At 39.9% G+C, this 26,938-nt stretch overlaps 1 protein-coding gene across 1 annotated transcript; it reads right to left on the minus strand.

The window, feature by feature from the left end:
• Positions 1–3,849: 3,849 nt before the first annotated feature.
• On the minus strand, positions 3,850–26,938 carry oatx (organic anion transporter X). The gene is made up of 10 exons (XM_048167369.1): positions 26,248–26,938; positions 23,431–23,534; positions 22,768–22,922; positions 20,178–20,346; positions 16,410–16,533; positions 14,063–14,178; positions 10,940–11,154; positions 9,786–9,894; positions 4,664–4,870; positions 3,850–4,560 (listed from the first exon to the last, which is right to left on the minus strand). Exons 1-10 carry the CDS (start codon positions 26,626–26,628, stop codon positions 4,416–4,418), a joined length of 1,725 nt encoding a protein of 574 aa, XP_048023326.1. The 5' UTR covers positions 26,629–26,938; the 3' UTR covers positions 3,850–4,415.

Here is a 26,938-nt window from a genome sequence, read left to right on the forward strand (position 1 = left end):
CTGTTACATCTTGTTCTTGTGCACCCGTGACAATAACTTTTTTTCATGTTAATCATTTATGGCGTATGATTTCTCAATATTACTTTTGATTTCATATTTTCATGTACTCCTACTACTTTTACTCCATATATGAATCCTCATCATATTTTCAAGTATTTACTCTTTAATGTACTCCTTTAGGGTTATTCTTCTTGTAAGAGTATGTATGCTTGCTACAGGGAGTGCAGAATTATTAGGCAAGTTGATTTTCTGATCATATTTTTTTCCCAAGCACATTTTACCAATTCCAATCCACATCAATCTTAATAACTACTATTAATATTGTTTTTAATCATTTATAAGTGATATATAATTGTTCATGAAGGCTGGAAATGAAAAATGCCTTATATTCAGGTGTGCAGAATTATTAGGCAAGTTTTCTTTTACAGGCAAAATGAGCCAAAAAAGAGATTTAACTCAGACTGAAAAGTCAAAAATTATTAAATACTCATGAGAAGGACGCAATACTAATGCAATACTAGAAAGTTAAAGCATGACCAAGGGACAGCAAAATGCTCATTGGGTCAGCGGGGTCAGACAAAAACAGGTGGAAAAGAAAAGACACGTTAACTGCAAAATAATTAAGAATTATGTGTGAAACCATCAGGAACCCTTTAGTCTACAGCGCCACCATTTTCCAGAACTGCAACCTACCTGGAGTCTCCAGAAGTGCAAGGTGTCAGGATCTCAGAGACTTAGGTTAGCTAAAGAATCCTAAAAAATGACCCGCACTTGATAAGAATCACAAGCTGAAGTGTTATAAAATACATGAAGACTGGGTTTTAATAGGGCTTATAGACAGACAGCTTGAGAGTGACTCCTGATGGACCAGCACCACATCCTCTTGTACCACTGTTTGAAGAATTTATCCAGAATCTGGCAGTAAGGTGTTTGAGTTCACTTTTAGTCCATCTCTTATCCTGAAATGTCTGTCTTGCAGAGATGGACTAAAAATGATCTTCCAAAACTTACTGCCAGATTCTGGAAGATAAATTCTTCAAACAGTGGTACAAGAGGATGTGGTGCTGGTCCTTCAGGAGTCACTCTCAAGCTGTCTGTTTATAAGGCCTATAAAAACCCAGTCTTCATGTATTTTATAACACTTCAGCTTGTGATTCTTATCAAGTGCGGGTCATTTTTTAGGATTCTTTAGCTAACCTAAGTCTCTGAGATCCTAACACCTTGCACTTCTGGAGACTCCAGGTAGGTTGCAGCTCTGGAAAATGGTGGCGCTGGAGACTAAAGGGTTCCTGATGGTTTCACACTTAATTCTTCACCTTAATTCTTAATTATTTTGCAGTTAACATGTGTCTTTTCTTTTCCACCTGTTTTTGTCTGACCCCGCTGACCCAATGAGCATTTTGCTGTCCCTTGGTCATGCTTTAACTTTGCAATTTCTAGTATTGCATTAGTATTGCGTCCTTCTCATGAGTATTTAATAATTTTTGACTTTTCAGTCTGAGTTAAATCTCTTTTTTGGCTCATTTTGCCTGTAAAAGAAAACTTGCCTAATAATTCTGCACACCTGAATATAAGGCATTTTTCATTTCCAGCCTTCATGAACAATTATATATCACTTATAAATGATTAAAAACAATATTAATAGTAGTTATTAAGATTGATGTGGATTGGAATTGGTAAAATGTGCTTGGGAAAAAAATATGATCAGAAAATCAACTTGCCTAATAATTCTGCACTCCCTGTATATTCAATAGTTCTTCAAAGTGTTTCAATGTGACAGGTTATGTTGACACGTTCGTGGTTAGATATTGGACGCCTGCCAAGTACTGCAGAAGCGATGATGTTTTCAGAATTAGTTGCTCATTTAAACTTGATGTACCTTTGTATGAAAATATGTCTGTTTCCATCTCTGCAGACATGAGACAATGCAAGATGTGCAATGTTCTCTTAAGGGTGTCAAAACAAAACCTCATATTTTCATCTATCTTTGACATTTGACCAGTCACTCTGACCTAGCCGTTACACCAACTATGACATAATAGATAAGTCTGTTTGACCTTTTTTTTATTAGACCAAATCATAAGTTTGAGTGGGATCTAAGTTTTCCTATGCTTATGGTATAAAACGGACTGGGTCTTTGATAGTTTAGCTTTTTCTTTGCCCTTTTTGCTTCTCGCATCTCTTCTGCATCTTCTGCTTTTTCTCTTCTACCTCTCATTTCATTCTGCAATTGTCTTACTTTTGTTCCTTCTTTCTCTAAATTCTGATCTTCATCTTCATCTATTAGATACAGTACTCTAGATTTTATTATAACTATTAATTACTTAATTAATTTGTTTGTCTCTATAATTTTGACTTAATACATTTATTATTCCTTATTCAGGTTTGATTTCTGACATAATCATTGCTGGACTGCCTGGATCTCATTGCCTCAAGTTTTTGCATCAACATAAAGAGGGCTTTTCTGTTCATGACATGTTTTGTCCCTTATCTCAAGAATCTTTACCTACCGGAACACTGGAGATAAATGAGTTATGATTTAATGCTGTAAATGTTTAGTAAATAGAAAACATTAACAATGAGCAATACTTTTAAAGCATTATATTTACTAATACATTTTAACATAAATTAATACTAGTTAATGTATTATGAATAAACAATGGTATAAATTAGCACTAAACTGTAGGGGGCAGTGTTGTAACAGTTGTTAAAATGTCAAGTTACACAAGTCAGAAAAGAGCTATGGTGATGATCTCATTTTGAGCTGACAGGAGAAATGGCATGTGACTGTGAGTAACATTGTAGATTTTATGACCAAAAAAAAAAAAAAAGATTTTCAGTAAAGTCAGTAAGTCAGTTTTTCAGTTTTTTTATAAAAGTTTTTTTTTTTTTTTTTTGCCTAGCAATCAGTGTATTGGAGATACAATTATTTGACATACATAACCTTAAGTAGCACTTTCTCTAGTTTAATTTGATGCTTAACCTTACTTCAAACCCACATGCTAAAAGAGTTAGCTATGTTATGGCTGTTTGAGATGGGTTAACAGGTCAATGTTACAAATAACCCCTTGTGATGATTCCAATGAGTCACATCCTCTGTTAAGCAGTCACATGATTTTTTTTTAATTTTTTATTTATTTTTTTAAATTTATGTGTTAAATGTGTTTTCATCTTAGTTTTCTTATCAGATAAAAACATCATTTGGGAACATTAGTTTTTTGTTTGTTTGTTTTTAGTTTTTTGTGCACATTTTTAGAATTGATGTGTTTCTTCATCTTGGTGTTTCCATCCAGTGTCTGTAATGTGATATTGCAAAATGCACATATAAATAGACTGATGGCAACATAGCTAGTGAATGAACCCTTATTTGACAGGAATACAGTACACATTCATAGGCACACACAAACATACACCACAGTTGTTTTTGTGCTAAATTTAAAGTTCTAAAAGAAATATAATATGATTTTTTTTGTCACTTTAAATTATTCACTTTATTCAAAAGTGATTATTCTTTGTTCTTCAATAAAGTTCTTGCATAAATTAGATAGTGTGGATCTTATTTCAGCAAATTACCTCTCATTGTTACATCTATCCCCAGCCTGTGTTACAACTCACCCCAGTAATGGGTAGGTTGTATCAACAGATCTCGTTGTATTTGACATTAACTCACGTAATCTGTGATTGTGTAGTACACGTCCATGTGAGTTTTATTTGTAGTAGACTAATGTGGCTACTGTGTATCAAAGTTTGAGAGATCTAGCTTAAACAACCACTGATTTACTGACACTCAAACAAAAAGTGTTACTACCATCCCGGGTCTCCACTAATTTAGTTCATGATGATAACGCATTAGCTAATGAACTGAGTTTTATTGTAAACAGTTACCAACATTTAGTTATCAGAATCATTCTGCATTATAAGTTTTACATGGTTAAATGACTGAAGATTCCTCATTACTTACATTTTAAATAATCATCCAGAAGGTATTACTGAGCACAACTGCCTTACTGTATAGTAACATAAAATACTTCTCATTTAGCTGTGCCTTTAAAAATCTGAAATCTCGCTTTAATTTGAACTTCTTATGCCTAGTGATTTTTCAACAATGTCATGAAAGGAAAAAAGAAAACAATTCAAGATTATGAGGTGAATAATGACTCAAATTTCAGTCTGTTTGTCACGCAATATACAGCTTGTGTTGTATAAACTACTTATACACTTTTGGAGATTAACAATGAGTGCATTATGTAATGTATACATCACTTTTAAAGCAATCAGCTGCTTGAAATCAGAAGTCCTGTCTTATTTTACTTCACGAATAAAAAAAAAAAAATGATGTCCAGTTTTTTTTTTGTCTAAATTGAGGCAGCCAACATCAACAGTCTCTGAATGTTTGTCTCAGTGTGTAATAACAATTACTTTATTTCAACTGGAGTTTCTGACAGTGGACAGAGGTGAGCAGACTTGTTCTCTTCATATGTTCCTCCACCTTGTTTGATATCCTGTAAGACCAACGATTCACTCTGCGTCTGTTCCTGAATACTTTGTTTTTTCTTTTCCCTGTACAAGTGAAAGGTAGAGTACAGTGTTTAATGAAATTGTGAAACCGATGCTGAAACGGAAAACTAGTAATCACATGACATGGTTTATTATCAAGAATTACCATTTCTCCTCTACATCTTCAATGGTATCAGGCAGAGGAATGTTGAGGGTTTCTGGAAGCAAAAAGGCTATTAAACCAGCAACAACAGCGGATCCTCCATATATAATGCTAGGCAGAGCCGGCAGGATCTCATCCAAGATCAGGACTGCAGGGGCGGCCATGGAACCTATTCTGGACATAGTAGAGACAAAGCCCATGCCAGTCTGCCTGTGGAAAAAACATGAAAACTAGAGTAATAATGAAGAGGCTGCATGAGCTTTGGTGGTTGGTTGCTCAACTTACACTATGGAGTAAAATTAATGTAAAAGTGAGCATCACTATTCTCCACTTACTCTGGAGGTGCAAAGTACAAGCTCTCTAATGGATGATGCCCCTTGGTGACTTGTGATTTTTGTATTTTTTTTTATTTTTTATCATGTCTTGCTATCTCTCATTCAGCTTGTTGTACCAGAGTTTATGTTCTCCTTCTGGTACCACTTTAAGTGGTTGCATAGGGCCCCCGTGGCCACCAAAGGGCCCCATACCAGGGGTTCAGACAACAATGCTTGGTAATAATAACTTTGATAAAGTTTGCTTGTATCAATCGTGTGTTAATGTTTGAAAATGAAGAGGCGGCACTATCAATCTGGTGAAGAGAAGAAGAAAGAAAGTGAGCAAGATAAGGGTAAGTGATTCATTTTAAAAAGATTGTGTCTTATCAGTTTAATTCAGAAGGCGCTGTGCCAAACAACAGTGTCAGTGTCATGCACTGTGTTATCGTAGGCAATCCAAAATACGTGAATAATTCTAAATACCTTATTTTCAGAATTGTTTTTATTTTTAGAACGCACATTAGCTTCTTTTCCATTTACCAGTTAAATTTGACAACACTGCATGAAAGATTCGGTCTGATTTCAACATTGATCTGAACAAAAGTAGCAGATGGGCTGAATAAAAATGCAAGTTCACTCTCTGACTGTAGGTGGCGTTTTTGAAATAGAAGAAATACAGCAGTACTCTGGTACACAAAGCAATGCTGTGCAAGCTCAACTTTGTTTCTTTTTTTGCAGTTTGCAATTTTATTACAGTTTTCTCTGTCATTTTGGTGAACTGAAATTCTCAAAACTTCTTGCTCAACCTCCACATCATCTCTTGTGCATAAAAGCAAATGACCAAGAACGCAGTTTGCAAGCACTCGTCCAGACACAACAGGAGGACTGAAAGCTGTTCTGGTGCTGGGTAAACCGAGAAGTTTGGGTCATGGGAACTCCATCCAACCCTGGCACCCCCACCTTTGACCAAATGGGTCCACAAAACGATTTATAGGCATTTCTGGATTTTTTCGAAAAGACTGCCGAGGCATGCGGGTGGCCGCGAGCCCACTGGCCGGTGTGCCTCACCCCACTGCTCTCGAGGGAAATGCAAGTGGCAGCCCAACAACTTCCAGTCCAGAACCTCCTCGTCTACGATGACCTGAAATGAGCCATCCTGCAATGGGTCGGCCTCAGTCGAGAGGGGCTGGCTCTTCGTGATTTGCTCAGCAACTCCAGGACACCTGCCGCAGCTGTTGACCTGGTGGTGCTGGGGCAATTCAATGCACGACTCCCAAAGGAAAAAGCGGAGTAGGTCCAGTGCTACCATCCGACTTCTCTGGACCGGGGCCATTCAACTGGTGGAGGACCAGATGGTGGCGTGCCCGGGGTTGCCACCTCCCTACCTGCTATCTCTTTTTCATCCCTCCCCTTCAGTATGTCTCTCTCTTGAACTGTCCCTTTCCCTAGGTCTTGGGTGAATATTCACCATGTGGGCAGGGTGGCCTGACACCAGAACCTCCAGCGGCCCAGAGACTGCCACCCAGAGGGGTGGAGTTGGCCAGTACAGGCTCAACGTCAACTCTCTTCCCTCCGCTCTCTCCACATTAATTCCTTGACCCACTTCCTCCTACTAGGCAGCCGGGAAGTATGGGCCGGCCTGTTGCTGTTGCGGGGAGCCAGGGCATTTTGTTGACAAGTGTCCAATAATGGAGGTGGGGACCCTGATTCGGGTCCTGGACTGTCCACATGCTGCCCCTGATCAAGTTGGTTTCTACTTGATACCTGATTCAGGATGTAACCAAACCTCAAACTATTAAAGCCTGATTCAGCCAAAAAAGCTGTTTCATAAAATCTCCCAAGTAAGAATCCCAAAAGAGATTCTAACTCATCAGGGCATGGCGTTCATGTCATGTACATTACGTAAACTTTACAAATCTTTGGGCATTAAATCGGTTTGCACCAGCATTTATTACCCACAAACAGACGGTCTGGTGGAATGATTTAATCACAAATTGAAAACCATGATTCAGAAGTTCTTTCATGAGAACAGAAATTGGGATAAATGGCTGGAGCCCCTCTTGTTTGCTGTGTCCCGCAAGCCTCCACAAGGTTTTTCCCCTTTGAGCTTCTCTATAGACGTCGGCCCTGCGGGGTCCTGGATGTGCTGAAACAAGCTTGGGAGGATGGACCTTTGAGGTCACACGGCGAGTCAGGGATCTTGATTATGAGGTTAACTGGACAGACAGGAGAGAGGCACGTCAAGTAGGGTGAATTGAGATGACTGGGAAAAGGTGTCTCAATCAACCTCAATTCACCCTATACCACCTCTACCTCCTTAAAAATGGAGTGTGGTGGAATCAGTGAAGCACCACATTGAGACCAGGGGCTGATACTGGTGAGGGGGACGTGGTTCAGCGGAGTCAGCAGCGGGAGAGAGAGACGGGAGACAAGCAGGCCGTAAGTAGGTCAAGTGCAGCTTGATAAACACCTGTGTTTCGTTGCAGTAATTGATGTGGAGAGACCGGATAAAGCCGCTGGGAAACTGGAAGAGAATGTGAGAGAGTGGACAGAGGACTTGTGTGCTGTGTGCCTGTTTCCAGCTGTGAAGCTGAGCCGCTGGTATTTTGACCAACGCAAAGAGAATGTTTACACACTGAATAAAATTATAAACGCAACACTTTTGTTTTTGCCCCCATTTTTCATGAGCTGACTTTTTCTATGTACACAAAAGGCCCATTTCTCTCAAATATTGTTCACAAATCTGTCTAAATCTGTGTTAGTGAGCACTTCTCCTTTGCCGAGATAATCCATCCACCTCACAGGTGTGGCATATCAAGATGCTGATTAGACAGCATGATTATAGCACAGGTGTGCCTTAGGGTGGCCACAATAAAAGGCCTGGGGGGGTCCGGGGGGGTCCGAAAACCAGTCAGTATCTGGTGTGACCACCATTTGCCTCACACAGTGCAACACATCTCCTTTGTATAGAGCTGATCAGGTTGTTGACTGTGGCCTGTGGAATGTTGGTCCACTCCTTTTCAATGGCTGTGCGAAGTTGCTGGATATTGGCAGGAACTGGAACACGCTGTCGTATACGCCGATCCAGAGCATCCTAATCATGCTCAATGGGTGACATGTCTGGTGAGTATGTTGGCCATGCAAAAACTGGGATGTTTTCAGCTTCCAGGAATTGTGTACAGATCCTTGCAACATGGGGCCGTGCATTATCATGCTGCAACATAAGGTGATGATCGTGGATGAATGGCACAACAAGGATCTCGTCACGTGCATTCAAAATGCCATCAATAAAATGCACCTGTGTTCGTTGTCCATAACATACGCCTGTCCATACCATAGCCCCACCGCCACCATGGGCCACTCGATCCATAACGTTGACATCAGCAAACCGCTCACCCACACGACGCCATACGCGCTGTCTGCCATCTGCCCTGTACAGTGAAAACCGGGATTCATCCGTGAAGAGAACACCTCTCCAAAGTGCCAGACGCCATGGAATGTGAGCATTTTCCCACTCAAGTCGGTTACGACGACAAACTGCAGTCAGGTCGAGACCCCGATGAGGACAACGAGCATGCAGATGAGCTTCCCTGAGACGGTTCCTGACAGTTTGTGCAGAAATTCTTTGGTTATGCAAACCGATTGTTGCAGCAGCTGTCCGGGTGGCTGGTCTCAGGCGATGCTGGATGTGGAGGTCCTGGGCTGGTGTGGTTACATGTGGTCTGCGGTTGTGAGGCCGGTTGGATGTACTGCCAAATTCTCTGAAACACCTTTGGAGACGGCTTATGGTACAGAAATGAACATTTAATTCATGGGCAACAGCTCTGTTGGACATTCCTGCAGTCAGCATGCCAATTTCACGCTCCCTCAAAACTTGTGACATCTGTGGCATTGTGCCGTGTGATAAAATTGTACATTTTAGAGTGGAGTTTTATTGTGGCCACCCTAAGGCACACCTGTGCAATAATCATGCAGTCTAATCCGCATCTTGATATGCCACACCTGTAAGGTGGATGGATTATCTCGGCAAAGGAGAAGTGCTCACCAACAGAGATTTAGACAGATTTGTGGACAATATTTGAGAGAAAAAGGCCTTTTGTGTACATAGAAAAAGTCTTAGATCTTTGAGTTCAGCTCATGAAAAATGGGGGCAAAAACAAAAGTGTAGCGTTTATAATTTTCTTCAGTGAAGAAGTGCTGAAAGTGTGAGTTTGAGTTATTGACCTGGGAAAAATTAATAAACACACAAGCCTTAGTCAGCCGACCCTGTCTTCTTCCTTCCTTATTACAAAACTTGCTACAGCTATGTACAATCTTACCTAGCTGCACCATAGAGCCTGTCCACCATTTTGAATTTCTGAAAGCGGACTTTCGAAAGCTCCTAAATCATTGATGTGTGCCTCAATACGGTATCAATTGATCAAAAGTAGAAAGATATTTTATAACATTAGAAATGCTTATGGATTTTTTAAACCACCTTGCCTAAATCATCATCAGAATGCTATATTTAATCAAACATTTTGCCAATAGTGTGCTTGGCCCTGTAATTGATGCTTGCAGTTATATATTTTACTATACTGTGGCACTTATATTTAGTACTATAAAATCCATGTACTGTACAGTTCATTATACAAAAGATAATAATACCATGATTCTGAATGAATAGCCCACTATATTCATATACAATGGTATTATGGTGCACTATTCCATGGTACTATATTGTACATAAATGCCTTATAGCTTAATGGTTTGAACAGAACTGTAACATTTAGCTGCTTTAGACAGATTCTATAGTTTATGTTTATTCTTACCTGATGACAGTAGGGTAAAGCTCTCCAGTAAATAGGTAGACACAAGTAAAGGACGCTGACGTGAAGCCCTTCCCAATAACGGCAAGCGCTGTCCTTGTCATCTGCATATCTGCAATAACAAACAGCTTCATTCGTCAGTATAAATTAATGATTTTAAATTAATGATGACCCCGTTCATGCTGGAAAAGGCATATATTTGGTCCATGTCAAAGCCACTCAGATCTTTTTTCTTGGCCATTTCTTTTGCTTCCAACACATGAAATTCAAGAACTGACTGTTCACTTGCTGCCTAATATATCTTTGACAGGTGCAAGTGTAATGATATGTTATTCACTTCACCACTCAGTGGTTGTAATGTTGTGGCTGACCAATGTAGGTATCACTGTATAATAACTTTTATTAATAATTAAGTAACATTACATAAAAAAATCAATTATGAACATTACATTATGCAGAGTTTAGCTCCAACCATAATCAGACACAGCTGAACAACCTAATTAACCCTCTGGTGCTCCTTGCATGGCGGTCAAAAATGACAGATTTTTTATTTATTTCAATGAAATAAATGTACTATATTTTAGTTTGATAATGTTTTTATTTAATATTTAGTATTTTATGGTACAAAATTATATTTATACAGTTGTTATAATCCATTTATAGCCTGTTAAACACTTTTTTTGCATAGGCCAGAAAATAAAATTTCCAACTTAAACTGTCGTAAATAATGAATGCTTTGGAGCACAGACTTAAATTTGGTCTCTTTTTTACAGAAGGCACTTGGCAGATTATTGCTGAAATGAAAAAAAGTTATATTATATATTATAAATAATACTATTTTCAATTTTTTATTTGAAATATATTTTCCAAAACATGCGAGAAAATCAAAGCGATAAATCTAAACAAGTTGTGCTCCAAATTTGTGTGTGTGTGTGTGTGTGTGTGTATGTGTGTGTGTGTGTGTGTGTGTGTTCACAAGGCAAGTGCCAAAACCAGTTAAAAATTCTAAAAAACCAAAACGTTGATATTTTTGGTTAAAAAAGGGTTTATTAAAGGTTATAATTATCATTTATAAAATCAGTGTCATCACATTAGGTGATTAGCCTTAGGAGAATGACTGTAGCTTCAATGGCATCATAATAGAGTTATTGTCTTACCTTTAGGAACGAAAATGTTGGCAAATATTACAGATGCTGACACAAGGAGACACATGCCCTGGGTCAAACGTCGGCCCAGAAAGCTCAACATCAGAAGAGCAATCAGTTTAGCGGGAAAATCTACCGCCCCAAAGATGATCTGCATTAAATAGATGTTCACCCCAAATTTCTGCAGGTCCATGGCCAGTCCATAATATGCAAAACTAGTTGAAAACCTGTTAGGAAGAACAGCAGACATTTTATTTATTGATCTTTATATAGTTAACGTATGTTTAATATTCTCTTATGAATAAATATATTTAAAATTGTCACGATCATGTCTGTTCCTGTCACTTCCCGGACTACATTACCCATAATCCTCTTTGCCTATCACCTGCACTCACTCCACCAATCACTATCACTAATCACCACACCCAGCTGCAGCTCATTACCAGGACTATAAAGGACTTTCACACACACCATCTCACTGCGAAGTCTTGTTTAACACTGTTACAATTCCGAGCGTTATATCCTGTTTGCCTGTATGTTACCAATCCTGCCTGTTTCCTGTTTATTGACCCGTTACTGCCTGTCCTGACCTTTGCCTTGTATACCGACCTGTGAGTGTTATCTGCCTGCCTCTATCTACTGCCTGTACCCTGACTACGACTCTGCCTGTCCCTTGCTGTTCCTGTTTGCTCCTGAGTGACCCTGCCTGTACGACCACTCTTACTTCTAATAAAACACTGCAATTGGATCCCTGCCTGTGAGTCCCCTTCGTAACAGAAGACTTCGCCAACCAAGATCCAGCAGCTTTTCTGAGCATGTCCAGCCTCAGCATGGACCCGGCATGGTGTCTCGTCAGCCTGCGTCAAGGTAACAGTACTCTCGAGGCACATATCCAGAAATTTTTGGAGATTGCTAATTTATCTGATCTGCTGGACCACGCCCTCATAGACTTCTTTACCTATGGTTTAAACGAACCATTAAAGAACTGCTTGCTTACCAATGGTCCCCGAGGGTCGCTCACGGAATTTCTGGACTTTGCCCTGTTCACTGTCGGTTCACTTTTTACTGTGGGTATCGCAGAGGAATGCGACACTACGGTGAATCACGTCATGGCGGCCGCTAAAGAGAACACTCACAAAATGGCGGCTACCACAACAACATCACATCACGTCTCCGCTGATCGCCCAGAGCAACGTCACGCCTTCGCTGATCACCCAGAGCAACGTCACGCCTTCGCTGATCACCCAGAGCAACGTCACGCCTTCGCTGATCGCCCAGAGCAATGTCACGTCGCCGCTGATCGCCCAGAGCAACGTCACGTCTCTGGATCAGTCAGAAAGCAGCTAGGATTGCGTTCCAGTGTGGCTGATCCACCGCTGATTTCAGCGCGAGCGGCTGGTATTCCCAAGCATCAGCCGGCCGCTTCGCACTCAAGCCCGGCGGTCGCTTCGCTCTCAAGTTCGTCTGCTGCGACGCTCTCAAGTTCGCCTGCTGCGACGCTCTCAAGTTCGCCTGCTGCGACGCTCTCAAGTTCGCCTGCTGCGACGCACTCAAACGCGATGGACAAGATGGCTGCTTTGCCAGTGCCTACGGGCAAGATGGCCGCCCCTTCGGTGCTCACGGAGATAGGGGGCGTTCCAGCCATTGAGTCCGCTCCAGAACCTGCTTCAGCCAGTGAGTCCGCTTCAGCCAGTGAGTCCGCTCCAGCCAGTAAGTCCGCTCCAGAATCTGCTCCAGCCAGTGAGTCTGCTCCAGTCCTGCATGCGCTTCCTGTCAGTCCCGTCATGGCCAGAAGGACTGTGTTCGCGTTCTATGTTCTGGCTGTTTTGCGGGCCTGGAGAATGCACTCCGGCTCCTTTGACCATGGACCAGTCTGCCAGCCCAAGCCCGCTGCCGTCCCGGAGCAGCCCGAGCCCGCTGCCGTCCCGGAGCTGTCCGCTCTCCCTGACACGGCCACGGAGGCCGTCACCGAGCTGCTCGCTCTCCCTGACACGGCCACAGAGCACCCTTGGTCGGCCCTGCCACCACCGCCCAGGCCATTTGTCCTGCCGCTGCCGCTCAGGCCATCTGCCCTGCTGGCGCCACCCGAGCTCCTTGCCCATGAACCCGCCAATGCCTCCGTTGATTTCCCCAAGAACTTTTTTGGGGGGGGCAGTATACCTAGGGTGGGGAGCTTGTGGGTGGGGACCCTGCTCGGCCACTGCCGTCATCGGCCTTTGAACTATTCTGGCCGTTTATGAACCCTGACCTGCCGTGGTTACCCAAGCCACCTGACCTGCCGTGGTTACCCAAGCCACCTGACCTGCCGTGGTTACCCAAGCCACCCGACCTGCCGTGGTTACCCAAGCCACCCGACCTGCCGTGGTTGCTCAGGCCACCCGACCTGCCGTGGCTACTCAGGCCACCCGACCCGCCGTGGCTTTCCGACACTCCGGACTCGCCATGGCTGCCTGTAACACCTGACCCGCCTTGGCTGCCCTGGAACTTGCATTGGAGACCCTGCTCTCGTCTGAGCTCCAATGTACCCACCCCCCCTCCCTATCTGTGCTATCTACGCCGCAAGGACGCGCCTTCCGGGAGGGGGCGTTATGTCACGATCATGTCTGTTCCTGTCACTTCCCGGACTACATTACCTATAATCCTCTCTGCCTATCACCTGCACTCACTCCACCAATCACTATCACTAATCACCACACCCAGCTGCAGCTCATTACCAGGACTATAAAGGACTTTCACACACACCATCTCACCGCGAAGTCTTGTTTAACACTGTTACAATTCCGAGCGTTATATCCTGTTTGCCTGTCTGTTACCAATCCTGCCTGTTTCCTGTTTATTGACCCGTTACTGCCTGTCCTGACCTTTGCCTTGTATACCGACCTGTGAGTGTTATCTGCCTGCCTCTATCTACTGCCTGTACCCTGACTACGACTCTGCCTGTCCCTTGCTGTTCCTGTTTGCTCCTGAGTGACCCTGCCTGTACGACCACTCTTACTTCTAATAAAACGCTGCAATTGGATCCCTGCCTGTGAGTCCCCTTCGTAACAAAAATATATTTATTTATAAGAGAACCACCATCCAGATTTCTTGCATAGTACAGACATTGAAACATTGACATTTCAAACTGATTCTTACCAGACGACCATAAGGCACATGGATATCTTCCTCATGGTTGGTGTTCTCAGGAGATCAAGCGCAGTATGAGTGCTCTTACTAGACTGAACTTCTTTTTGCATGTGTGACTCCAGCACCTAAACATAAGCACATACTGTACATGAAGCACATTCATTAATGTTCAAAAGTCTGGGTTCAGTTTTTATTTATTTATTTATTTATTTATTACAAAATGAAACATCTTTAGCAAGGAAACATTAAAATGATCAAAAGTGACAATAAATACTTACATTGTTACAGATAATCTGTTAAATAAATTTGAACTTTACATTCATCAAACTATTGAACTTTTTACTTTTCATAGAATCCTGAAAAAAATGTATCAGTTTCCACAAAAATTCTAAGCAGCACAACCTTTTTCAGCCATAATAATAATAATAATAATAATAATAATAATAAATATAGCTGCGAGCAGCGATGGCGGGCCCAAGCCCGGTGGCACCGCCACCCCGGTGGCTTCAGGGCAACTGTGCACAGCGGGCAATAGGCACTTAAAACGGTTAAACATCAAAGGACTATGTCAAATTCACTCCACATTTACTGCACTACAAGGTGCCACTATAGAGCCCCTCCTCCCTGCCCATTTTCAAAGGATTACATGTGCCAAGTTTTAACATTATTCTGATGAATTTTGAAGCAAATCAGGTAAAAATAAGAGGGTGATCTCAATGTATGCTGAAAGTGACACATTTTCTGCTTCCAGTTGGTGGCGCTATTACTTTGAATCACAATAGTCACATCCATGTGATCAGCCTTGTACAACGAAGACTAAGCCGAAGTTTCATCAAAATCAATTAATGTATGCAGAAGTTATAACACTTTGTTTCCCTTTTCTTGCCATAAATTCGTTGCCTCGCCACGGCCAAACCGTTTGAGATATCCAAAATCCGTTTGCAATTAAACAACTTCAATGTGTTAGCAACAAGTTAAAAAAAGTTTGGTGTAAATTGGATAAACCCTGTAGGAGCAGTAGTATAAAATTCATAGCCTGTTTTTTCAAAAAATTAACATTCAAACCAAAATAGCTGACTTCCTGTTGGTCGGAGCTAATGAATGTAAATTAGAAAATTGTCCGGCTTGATGAGAACAATATGTGTACCGAGTTTGGTGATTGTAGGAAAAACTAACCCCCCACTTTTGTCAAAAGGTGGCGCTACTGAGCCCCTCCACCACGCCCATTTCTATGGCTTTGTCCATGTCTACTGGTTGACAATATTGATGTGTGTGTCGAGTTTCATGCAATTTGAAGCATGTTAAGAGCCTCAAAAACACTCAAGAATATTATTACAGTTTGACCTGTTGCCATGGCAACAATATTTCAAATATCAAAAATCCTGTCATAGGTCTACATCTGCTGTGTATTGACATTACACTGATGAAGTTTGAAGCAAATCAGGTAAAAATAAGAGGGTGATCTCAAAACATTTCAAAAAGTGATACACTTCCTGCTGCCAGTTGGTGGCGCTATAACTTTGACTCACAATAGTCACATCCATGTGATCAGACTCCTATAACGAACACACTCGTGAAGTTTCATAAAGATCAATATATGTATGCAGACGTTATAACACATTTCCTGTTTCCTTTTTCTCGCCATAAATTCGTTGCCTCGCCACGGCCAAACCGTTCGAGATATCAAAAATCCCCTGGCAATTTTTAATCATCAGTGTCTTGACTTCATGCTGACCGAGTTTGGTGGCGATCGGATTAATCGTCTAGGAGGAGTATATCAAATTCCAGAGCATGCGTTTTTCAAACAACCCTTAATAGCTGACTTCCTGTTGGCGTGGTGTTTAACTTAGAGCACGAAAGTTGTTCGGCCCGATGAGGTCTATATGTGTACTGAGTTTCATACTAATACGTGCAAGCGTGTTTAATATATGGACCAAATTTTCAGACTTTTTTCAAGGGGGCGCTGTCGAGCCCCCCTGCCACGCCCGGGTACCAGCCTCTCCGGCGTCCTAATGGCCGCAAATTCCAATGTGTGTGCCAATTTTCAAGAGTTTTTGAGCATGTTAAGGCCCCCAAAAAGCCCCGGAAGACGGAAAAAAAAAAAAAAAAAAAAAAAAAAAAAATAATAATAATCCTTAGAAGAACAAGAGGGCCCTGCGCGAATTTTCGCTTGGGCCCTAATAAAGGCACCAAACCAGCATATTAGAATGATTTCTGAAGGATTATGTGACACTTAAAACTGGAGTAATGATACTAAAAATTCAGCTTTGATCAAAGGATTAAATGTCAATTAATAAAATAACGACCCCAAACTTTCAAAAAGTAGTGTATATGACACGAAAAGCTGATGTGAAACCTCTAATGTGATCTTCTCTGTCATCTCGGGCTTGCCATTCATTTTAGCTACGTGGTGGAGATGCTTCAGTGCCTCCTCAGAACGACCATTCAGCACCAGCCAGCGAGCAGATTCAGAGAACCACCTTCGACATGGAGACATTTTTGCAGTTATTTAATGTATGCTGCATTTATATAGTTCTAATAGGTCTATATACATTTTAAACAGACCTTTCAGAATAATATTCAGAATCAACACAAACACACTGTCATTTTCTGTACAGGCTGAAAAATGACAAAAAGATGTTTAAAGATGGCCTCTGTACTTAGCATTGTAATTAGGCCAGTGGTTTTCAATCCTGGTCCTGGGGACCCATCGTGTTGCACACTTTGTATGCCTCCCTAATTTTTTTAAACCTGATTCAGATCATCAGCTCATCAGGAAAGAGCTCCCAATTCAGAGGCTGCATCCTTCGAAGGCTGAATGCGTCACAGTGGCACAACAAAAAAACATCCCAATTCGAAGGCTCCTTCAAATGCGGCCTACAAACGCATCCTTTTTTTCCTGGGCTCCGAAGGATAGAACGGATGCATCCTTTGCAGCTTAGCCTTTGCCAAGATTCATTCAGCACTCATGGCGACTAGATTTTTTAAATGCAAGTTTTGGGTTTCATCTTACATGAATATCTAATGATACCAATGTAAATAACAAAAAAAAAACATTTAAAGCAGTTTAAATGTCAAAATCAATACAAAGTTCTGACATGAAACTCTAATGGGCAGGCTTATAGGTCCTTTAACACAACCTGCTAATTATCACATCATTATATATAGCAGTGGTTCCCAAACTTTTTAGCTTGGAGTACCCCCTGAAGGAATTACCATCCTTCTGCGTACCCCCTCTCTTCCACTTCGACTGCAGTCACACCTTTACCATTAAGGGACAAAATTTGCCCCCTAAATTGATTTTCTAGTGCATTTTTTTTTTTTACCTTTATGAATAACTTTATTTATTTTATAATGTTTTAAATAAAAAATGTTCAATAGAGAAATATGCAATGTTGGTAAAATTAAGTAAAACTTTTAAATATTAAACTAAAACCGCCAGTAGGTGGCACCAAGTCGCTGTTTTTTTTTATTTATTTTTTTATGAGTGAGTCATCGATTCATTCATTCAGTAACAAAGCAAGTGGCTGTGAATGAATCATTGAATCATTGACTCTCATGATTCGTTCAAAGCCGCAGAATTGTTCGTGAAATACAGACGTGTGTTGTAGTTCTGCTGTGGTTTTCGTTAGAACTATTATTTCATTGCAAAATAGAGTAAATATGACAGTACTGTGTTTAAAATGTACGTTTTGTTTTTTGACCTGTTGTATAATAATGTCACGTTTGCAGTCATGTGGATATTTGGGAACAATTGCATTCTTGCTCGTTATCATTAAATACAAGAACTCACACAAGGTATGTTTTTGTATCAGAGAAAGTTGAGTCTTAAATCGAAATTAATCCACTATCTGTGTCTGTATTTGTTCTTCATGCGAGTAAGTGCTAAATCTCTACTGTTACAAAGGTGCATTGTCGAGAACGACAGTAATTTAGTGTGATTTAAGGCAGCGTGCAGTCTACGCAATCTATCGTATACATGCCATGCTGCTTGTGTGGATACAGTTATTTTTGACTGCAAATGATGAGGTAATCTGATTAAATGTACTAGATTTAAGACATTTTGGCAGTTAGAAATACATGCTCGATTTTAATATTATTTTAAAGTAGAATTAAATGAATTACTCAACATTTTCTTCGTGTACCCCCTTTTGTCACGTCACGTACCCCCAGGGGTATGCGTACCCCAGTTTGGGAACCACTGATCTATAGGTTACAGATGTTTGGTTCCTGCTGTATTAGTAGCCAATGAGCTTGCATGCTTAATCTTTAAATGCATGAGTTAGTATTGCTTAGCAGCGCAGCGTGCTTCAGAAACCCTCCACCTTACCCAGCTCCACCTGTATAGATCTGCTACGGTTATTCATGTACACTATATTGTACAGCAGCAGCATGCCTTACTTGCTTACAGCAGTGTGTCATGTATGTATTGGCAGTAGCAAGTCCCGTACTTGCTCTGCAGCAGCAATAATCAACAGCGCAGCAGATCTATTCCGCCAAGACCAAATATATCTACATTGTCATATTCATTACCATGCCAAACACTCCGAGAGTTGTCATGACAGAAATACAGAAAATTCCTTCATATTAACAAAGTACACTGGGCCCTACTTTTACAGAATTTTCTTATAGTGTAAACAGCAAAAGCTATGTGACTGGCATGTAAAGCAATCAATCACAGTTTGTTTTGTTCATATGTGCTCTTTGGAGGTGAGGTTATCAAAAAAATATATTGCACCACACTAGTAGAAAGAAATAATTGAAGAATAATTTAACAACAAAATGCTATTTTCATGTAATAGCGGTACCCCCATTGCATTATGGGAAGACTTGTTCATTTGAAGTAATAGTATGACACTGTCATTTAACAGTATTATACCATATTTTTTCCATGTGCATATAGGAGGCTAGACATATTGGATTGTCTGGGTTATCTGTCTACTTGCTCGACATCTCACTATGGGAACATGCCTCTTGCATGGCCGACCAAGAAGCCCTAATCAATCAAGCCTAACAGCACTCCTGGAAAGCCCCACCTTTTCACAAAAGATTCAGTAGTGCTAGCCCAAAATGGCATGCTTACATCTCTTCACTTGTGGCATCCAAGATAATATGCCCTTTTCAGTACAACTAGTGTTAGATCATTTAGCTAGAATAAACTGGTAAACACTGGGGCTGGCAGTATGGGCCAGAGAGGTCTTTGGCTGAATTTGTCCACAATGGTGAAAATAGATAAAGCACACTTTCTTGTCCAGCCAGTGGACCCTAAGGACCTGTTGTTTCGAATCAGTGGTTTGGAGTGTGTATCAAACTGCCAAAGTCATGCCCCCCAGTGGTGAACCATTGAAATTTCAAAACACTTATGACGTAACGAAGCCTCGTTACCTGAAATCACGTTACTTTGGTAGTTTGATAAATGCTCCGAACTACTGATTCGAAACAAAAGATTCATAAAGCTTCATGAAGCAGTGTTTTGAAATTGCCCATCACTAGATATTGTTGAATAAAGTCATTATTTTGTTTTTTGGCACACAAAATGTATTCTCGTTGCTTTATAATATTAAGGTTGAACCACTGTAGTCACATGAACTGATTTAAATATGTCTTTAGTAGCTTTCTGGGCATCTGAAAGTGTTAATTGTCTTCTTGTCAATAGAGGCCTCACTGAGCCATCAGATTTCATCAAAAATATCTTAGTTTGTGTTCTGAAGATGAACAAAGGTCTTATGTGTGTGGAACGACATGAGGGTGATTAATAAATGAGAAAATTTCCATTTTTGGGTGAACTAACCCTTTAAGGTTGATTTATAATGTTAAAGGGGTCAAATTTACCTAATTATATGTTGGTGGTACTTATTCATTTCTAACGCGATAGAGCATTTTCCTTTTAGTGCCACTCACTGGACATAACATTCCCAAACTGCTGCAATACATGCAAGAACCAGTATAATAAAACGTGCAAAAAGCAACATGATATAATTTTGCAGAAATGTCACGACAGGCACGTTTTTTCAAAGAGCATGGGTTGTTACAATAATTCCAGTTAGTCACATACATCAGTAATATAGAATGTCATGGTTTATGAAGTTCTTCAAAATCAGAAGTAATTTGTATAATCTCTCACCAGCTGTATAAAAAGAAGATGAAGAAAGGGAGACAGACGGCCACTTGTATTTTACGCCAATCCTTCAAACTGTAAGCCACTCCAGCTAAAATCATCTGACCAAATGTGAAGAAGAAAGATGATAAGGTGCCCACCAGAGTCCGAGTTTTAGTGGGAATCCACTCCACCTCTGAGAACACAAACATTTCAAGTCAAGTCATATTTATTTGTATAGCGCTTTATACAATATATACTGTTTAAAAGCAGCAAAAATCTTCCATTATGAAACAACTAAAGCAGCTCTACATTAGACAATATCATTATTTAGCTCAATTCAGTTCAAGTTTTAATTTCATCCGACAGTGTCAGTGCAGTCAGATCAATAGTATTTTCTGATATTAAATGACTTTTAAACCAGCAGTTTTCAATCTTGATCTTGGATCCCACCGTTCTGTGCATTTTCTAATTCTCTCTTGTCTGACACACTCTTTTCAGTTCATGGATCTGATGATGATCTGAATCAGGTGTGTTAAATAAGTGAGATATGAAAAGTGTGCAGAGTGGTGGGTCTCCAGGATCAGGACTGAAAACAACCGTTATGTAACATGGCTCCCTGAGAAGCATGATATTTTAGAAGTGGCAGAAAGGCCTAGCCTGCCATAGCAGAATAATCTAATGACCTTATTAGGCCAGGTTCAAGCTGAATGCTCGTAAAAGATTATCTAATACTAGGGTTAACACTACAGGTGCTGGTCATATAATTAGAATATCATCAAAAAGTTGATTTATTTCACTAATTCCATTCAAAAAGTGAAACTTGTATATTATATTCATTCATTACACACAGACTGATATATTTCAAATGTTTATTTCTTTTAATTTTGATGATTATAACTGACAACTAAGGAAAATCCCAAATTCAGTATCTCAGAAAATTAGAATATTACTTAAGACCAATACAAAGAAAGGATTTTTAGAAATCTTGGCCAACTGAAAAGTATGAACATGAAAAGTATGAGCATGTACAGCACTCAATACTTAGTTGGGGCTCCTTTTGCCTGAATTACTGCGGCCTGGCATGCAGTCGATCAGTCTGTGGCACTGCTCAGGTGTTATGAGAGCCCAGGTTGCTCTGATAGTGGCCTTCAGCTCTTCTGCATTGTTGGGTCTGGCATATCGCATCTTCCTCTTCACAATACCCCATAGATATCCTATGGGGTTAAGGTCAGGCGAGTTTGCTGGCCAATTAAGAACAGGGATACCATGGTCCTTAAACCAGGTACTGGTAGCTTTGGCACTGTGTGCAGGTGCCAAGTCCTGTTGGAAAATGAAATCTGCATCTCCATAAAGTTGGTCAGCAGCAGGAAGCATGAAGTGCTCTAAAACTTCCTGGTATACGACTGCGTTGACCTTGGACCTCAGAAAACACAGTGGACCAACACCAGCAGATGACATGGCACCCCAAACCATCACTGACTGTGGAAACTTTACACTGGACCTCAAGCAACGTGGATCGTGTGCCTCTCCTCTCTTCCTCCAGACTCTGGGACCCTGATTTCCAAAGGAAATGCAAAATTTACTTTCATCATAGAACATAACTTTGGACCACTCAGCAGCAGTCCAGTCCTTTTTGTCTTTAGCCCAGGCAAGATGCTTCTGATGCTGTCTGTTGTTCAAGAGTGGCTTGACACAAGGAATGCGACAGCTGAAACCCATGTCTTGCATACGTCTATGCGTAGTGGTTCTTGAAGCTCTGACTCCAGCTGCAGTCCACTCTTTGTGAATCTCCCCCACATTTTTGAATGGGTTTTGTTTCACAATCCTCTCCAGGGTGTGGTTATCCCTATTGCTTGTACACTTTTTTCTACCACATCTTTTCCTTCCCATCACCTCTCTATTAATGTGCTTGGACACAGAGCTCTGTGAACAGCCAGCCTCTTTTGCAATGATCTTTTGTGTCTTGCCCTCCTTGTGCAAGGTGTCAATGGTCGTCTTTTGGACAACTGTCAAGTCAGCAGTCTTCCCCATGATTGTGTAGCCTATAGAACTAGACTGAGAGACCATTTAAAGGCCTTTGCAGGTGTTTTGAGTTAATTAGCTGATTAGAGTGTGGCACCAGGTGTCTTCAATATTGAACCTTTTCACAATATTCTAATTTTCTGAGATACTGAATTTGGGATTTTCCTTAGTTGTCAGTTATAATCATCAAAATTAAAAGAAATAAACATTTGAAATATATCAGTCTGTGTGTAATGAATGAATATAATATACAAGTTTCACTTTTTGAATGGAATTAGTGAAATAAATCAACTTTTTGATGATATTCTAATTATATGACCAGCACCTGTATGCCTAAGCATGGGGGTTTTAAAAGCGTAAAGAAAAAGGTCTATCCCATCACAGCACTGAATCACTGACAGGGAGAGCTCTAGTAAGCTGAGTGTCTAATCACTTGAGTCAATAGACCAGGTACCAACTGAAAGCTCTTTAAAGTGCATACACATTTAAATAAGTAATTGCAATTTATTGAGAGATTATTTTCTTTGTATTTGTACTTTGTAAATCATTTTTGCATATTGGATGTTAGATGACAGTGAAGAGAGATACTAACTGAGTGAGACGCCATTGAGAATGACTCCGGACACAGACATTCCTGTCAGGAATCTGAAGGTGCAGTACACCACGTACGACGGAGAGAGAGCTGTGAATGCACCTAAGACAGCGACCTGAAAATATGACCAAATCAGAATGGTCTTTCGCCCAAACCTACATGAGAATATAAACACACAGTAAAGAGCTGATTCTTTCACCAGTTTAAAATGGTACTGTAGTGTTTAGTAATCCAATTGTAAAAAATGTGGAATGTGGTGCAGATAAACATAGGTAGAAATCCATGTGAAGATTTCATGCTGTAATAACAGTGGATGTGTTTTGTCAATGTTTTGGAGCATGCAAGTTTATAGATAACCTCAAGGTTTATAATTATATTCATCATAAAAGCCAAAAAACGTAAATTTCATGTAGACTTGTCTCATGGAGTCTGTGTGTGTTCTATCAGCTGTTTAATCAGAACTATCGAGTTGCGAATGAATCAGTTATTTTCTAATTGGTCAGATGAGTTTAAATGCACTTGTTCATCATTGTTTGGCAACCTAACAAGTGTATATAGTGTATACTATTTATTGAATCTTGTTACTTTCCAAAAAGGCATCATATGTGAATATGTTTTGTCCAAAGGTGTGACCGTGTAAACAGGAAGTTACAGATGCTTTACCTGTCTGATAACCCTCCAAATATAATGGCACCTGTCAGTACTCCTCCCATGTAAATGGTCTGGCTCATCTGTTTGAGTGGACGTAGGGTACAAACTAAATCCCACTGTGAAAAATGAGAGAAAATACTTACTGCAAAATATCTCACTTGCCTTTTACTCTTTGTGCTTGACAAAAAAGGTGGTCCTGACTCACTCACATGATTCCTATGGGGCATCAAGTGTAACCTAATTTTTGTTGACTAAAAAAAGCAGTATTGTTGTTACTGTAGATAATGGAAAATGCTGTAGAGAATAAAAAATGTTTGCCATTAATTATACTTCTGCATATTTTTCACCAGTTTTTGTCCTGCATATTTGAGTTGTGCAGAAAACCCATGTGTGATTATAGCTTGTGGTCAGTCACTACAGACAGCTGTGCGAACACCACAACCAGCTCGTTTGGCAGTATAAGACTTGGGCTGTGTTTCAATCCACTTTTAGTGAACTTCCCTAAGCACTTCCCCTTGAAGTGTGTTCAACTTCGTCAAGTGAGCGAGGGAAGTTTATATGGACAGACCCTCAACCCCTCGAGTTTGAGTCTACTTGATAGGTATTCTTCAAAATATAAATAATAAATCAGCTCCATAACAGATTCTAGGGCTGCGTCTAATGGCTGCATTTTCTGGAGTATTAGATGCATGCTATAATATGTTCTAATATGTTTAAATTTAAATAAATTAAATGTAATACAAACATTTCACCCGAACAGTTTAGCAACCTCACTAAGCTAACAAATAACAAATATATTTCCAGAGCAAAAAATACATTTAATGTCCTTAATAAAGTTCTTTATGTGCTGTATCAATAAGGAGAGAGTGGGTGTGTGTGTTGAGCCCTATCGCTAATTTCCGCCTGCATGTGGAATTAATAAAGTTTCTAAACTAAAGTACACTAAAATGCACAAACTTATATTCTGTGGAGGACATGTTTATAGAAAGGAAATGTGTGTCTTCCACAGAATGAAATGCATATTGTGAATTGCTGAATCACCAAAAACAGGACCAAAGCACGCACATCACCAGCAAAAAAGAAATTAACGAGCACGGCTGCGCGCTCCAGTAACTTTCCACACTCCACAGGCGCCGCATGCAATGTTTTTGTCAGAAGACAGGAGTAACAACTGCAGATTATGAGTTACCTGCGGTGAGTCCGACATAATGAATCCACTAACACGACACAGCGAATGCCGGCGGTAAACACTCGTGTTCCAATACTCGTGCACAAGTTTTGGGAGGCGTTCCCTCGAAATTCTTACACATGCGCTAATTTCAAAAACTCAGTAACAAGTCTTTGGTTTCTCAGTCGACAAAAAGATCCTCTTTAGCACCTTTAATATATACACTTTTCATATACACAGTGGGATCCGAAAAATGAGACTACTAGTAATACATCTATTTTACATTTTTCTCATTTAATATTATTTTATTAATATATCCTCATGAGACCCAGAAAAAAAACATTTTTTGTTTAGTATTTTTTCATGACATTATATTGTTTAGAGCATAAGCAAAAAAAAAAAAAAATAATAATAATAACATTTTTGAAAAATTATATTTTATTTATACGTTATGATATGTCCTCTGTAGTGGACACCAGCAGGACTAAGTTGTTTAAAAAATACCATGGCATGAAATGACATGTATAAGCAAAAACAATGGGATTTTTTTTTTAAATCACCAATTAATTTTTAGGCTTCAGGATTGTTGTTTTTAACCAAACTTTATATAAAGATGATTCTAAAATATGTTATGAAAGATAAAAAGGAATTTATTGATATACCATTTTACTTTATGCAATATGTGGGTAAAATAGTCATACATGGATTTTCCCATTCAATACAATGCATCTATACACTGTATCTAATTTGCATATTAATGTGTTCTTGGAGCAACATGTAATGAAAACAGAAGTGTAATAATGGGAGTAATAATTGGCAACATTTTCATAATAATATCTAATAATTAATAGGAATATTAATATATAATTTCTTTCCCTATTCACTTGTATCTCCTAAAATGCCTGATAATCATGATTTAAGTCCTCTACAGAGGTCATGTATGAAATCAATGTCCTGTTGCATAACAGAAAGTCATATTTTGATTACAAACCCCATAACATTTTCCTGAGACGTTGATTTATAACAAACAATTTGAAAATCTGATTTAATTGATAATTACAAAAAAATCATATTTCCATAAGAATGCTAATTTTCATTTTCAGTCATATTTAAAGACCAAGAAGTTGTTGTTGTCATGGCGAAACCTCTAAAAATTGGGTATCTCTGCAAAGCCCTGAATGTGCTCTTTACATCCAGACTTAAAACTGTGACATGTATGATGTCTGAGAAAATCACTAACATATAATGTCCACTAGAGAGGACAGAAGTCTATTCCCGGGTCCCAGGAGGATATTTATTAAAATTACAAATTCAATTATCATAGTAACAACTGAAATGTTGAAAAATGTTTTTCTTTGGCTTTAAGCATAGACTAAACCTAGTGATCCAAGTTAACCAGCATGATTTGAAAATAGTGTCCAAAAGAGCACCTTGTGCTGCAATAGAAAAAGCTTAAATCTGACTGTGCTCAATGTCTGAAATTTGTTAACATATCTCAGTGCCACTTATTTGCATATACAGAGTCTGCAATATTTTGCCTATTTTGTACTTTAATGTCATAACTTTTCTTATCCTAAAACATGTGGACACCACTATATAAATTTTGACCTAAAATGTTGAAAAATAGGACGTTTTGTGTCAGAGCTGATGAAGCGACTTACTTCTGATACTATAGATGAGATGAATTCAGTCTTGTCATACGTCCAGCCATCAGCACAACCCTCTGTCTGCAGTTCAGTTGCATTTCTGTGACTCAGTTGTTCTGTGATTAAATGCCACTGAGTATCAGTGTACCGAGAGCATTTGGACAGTGTCAGCGATGAATCCAGTGGGATAAACGCACGCAGGAGTGATGCTGTGCTCTCATTCAGTGCAGCCGTTATATTCGGTATGCGACAGTGATGTTCCGGCACACCAGCAGTAAAGTTATTTAGTAAATTCTGGCAAGCCATCAGAAGGCCTGGGACGGACAGAAGAGTGACATGAATCAGCTGAAAGCGCCCAAACCCGCCAACTTCATTCAGAAGATCCGCAAAGCCCATCCTGATCCGAGACTCCCGTAATATTTCTAGATCTGAGGAGTTTTCCTCAGCAGATTGACACAACTCACCACGGCTGAACACTTAATCTTACACAAAAAAATCCACAAAAAAAGCTATTTAAAACTTTGAATGATTAATTTTGGGGTTAATGGTTGCCAAAGGACTTTCTGATTCTGAAAACTAAGCATTCTTCCAAACAAAATCACACAAACACAGAGCTGAAGTGAATTAAAAGTCACCCCCTCCATGACACACACACACACACACACACACGGATAATGAATAGTGCAATAATGAAGTTTTAATCTGA

Source organism: Megalobrama amblycephala, linkage group LG18 (assembly GCF_018812025.1).
Source record: "Megalobrama amblycephala isolate DHTTF-2021 linkage group LG18, ASM1881202v1, whole genome shotgun sequence".
In the NCBI taxonomy this organism is placed as follows: domain Eukaryota; kingdom Metazoa; phylum Chordata; class Actinopteri; order Cypriniformes; family Xenocyprididae; genus Megalobrama; species Megalobrama amblycephala.

What these genes read in the sequence shown, in the direction of transcription:
- oatx (XM_048167369.1), bottom strand. Translation starts at nt 26,628, where the DNA reads ATGGGCTTTGCGGATCTTCTGAATGAAGTTGGCGGGTTTGGGCGCTTT. An exon ending in TCTCATCTATAGTATCAGAA is followed by an intron (nt 23,535 to 26,247) that starts GTAAGTCGCTTC and finishes CATTTTTCACAG; the next exon opens with TGGGATTTAGTTTGTACCCT. An exon ending in GAAGATGTAGAGGAGAAATG is followed by an intron (nt 4,561 to 4,663) that starts GTAATTCTTGAT and finishes TCACTTGTACAG; the next exon opens with GGAAAAGAAAAAACAAAGTA.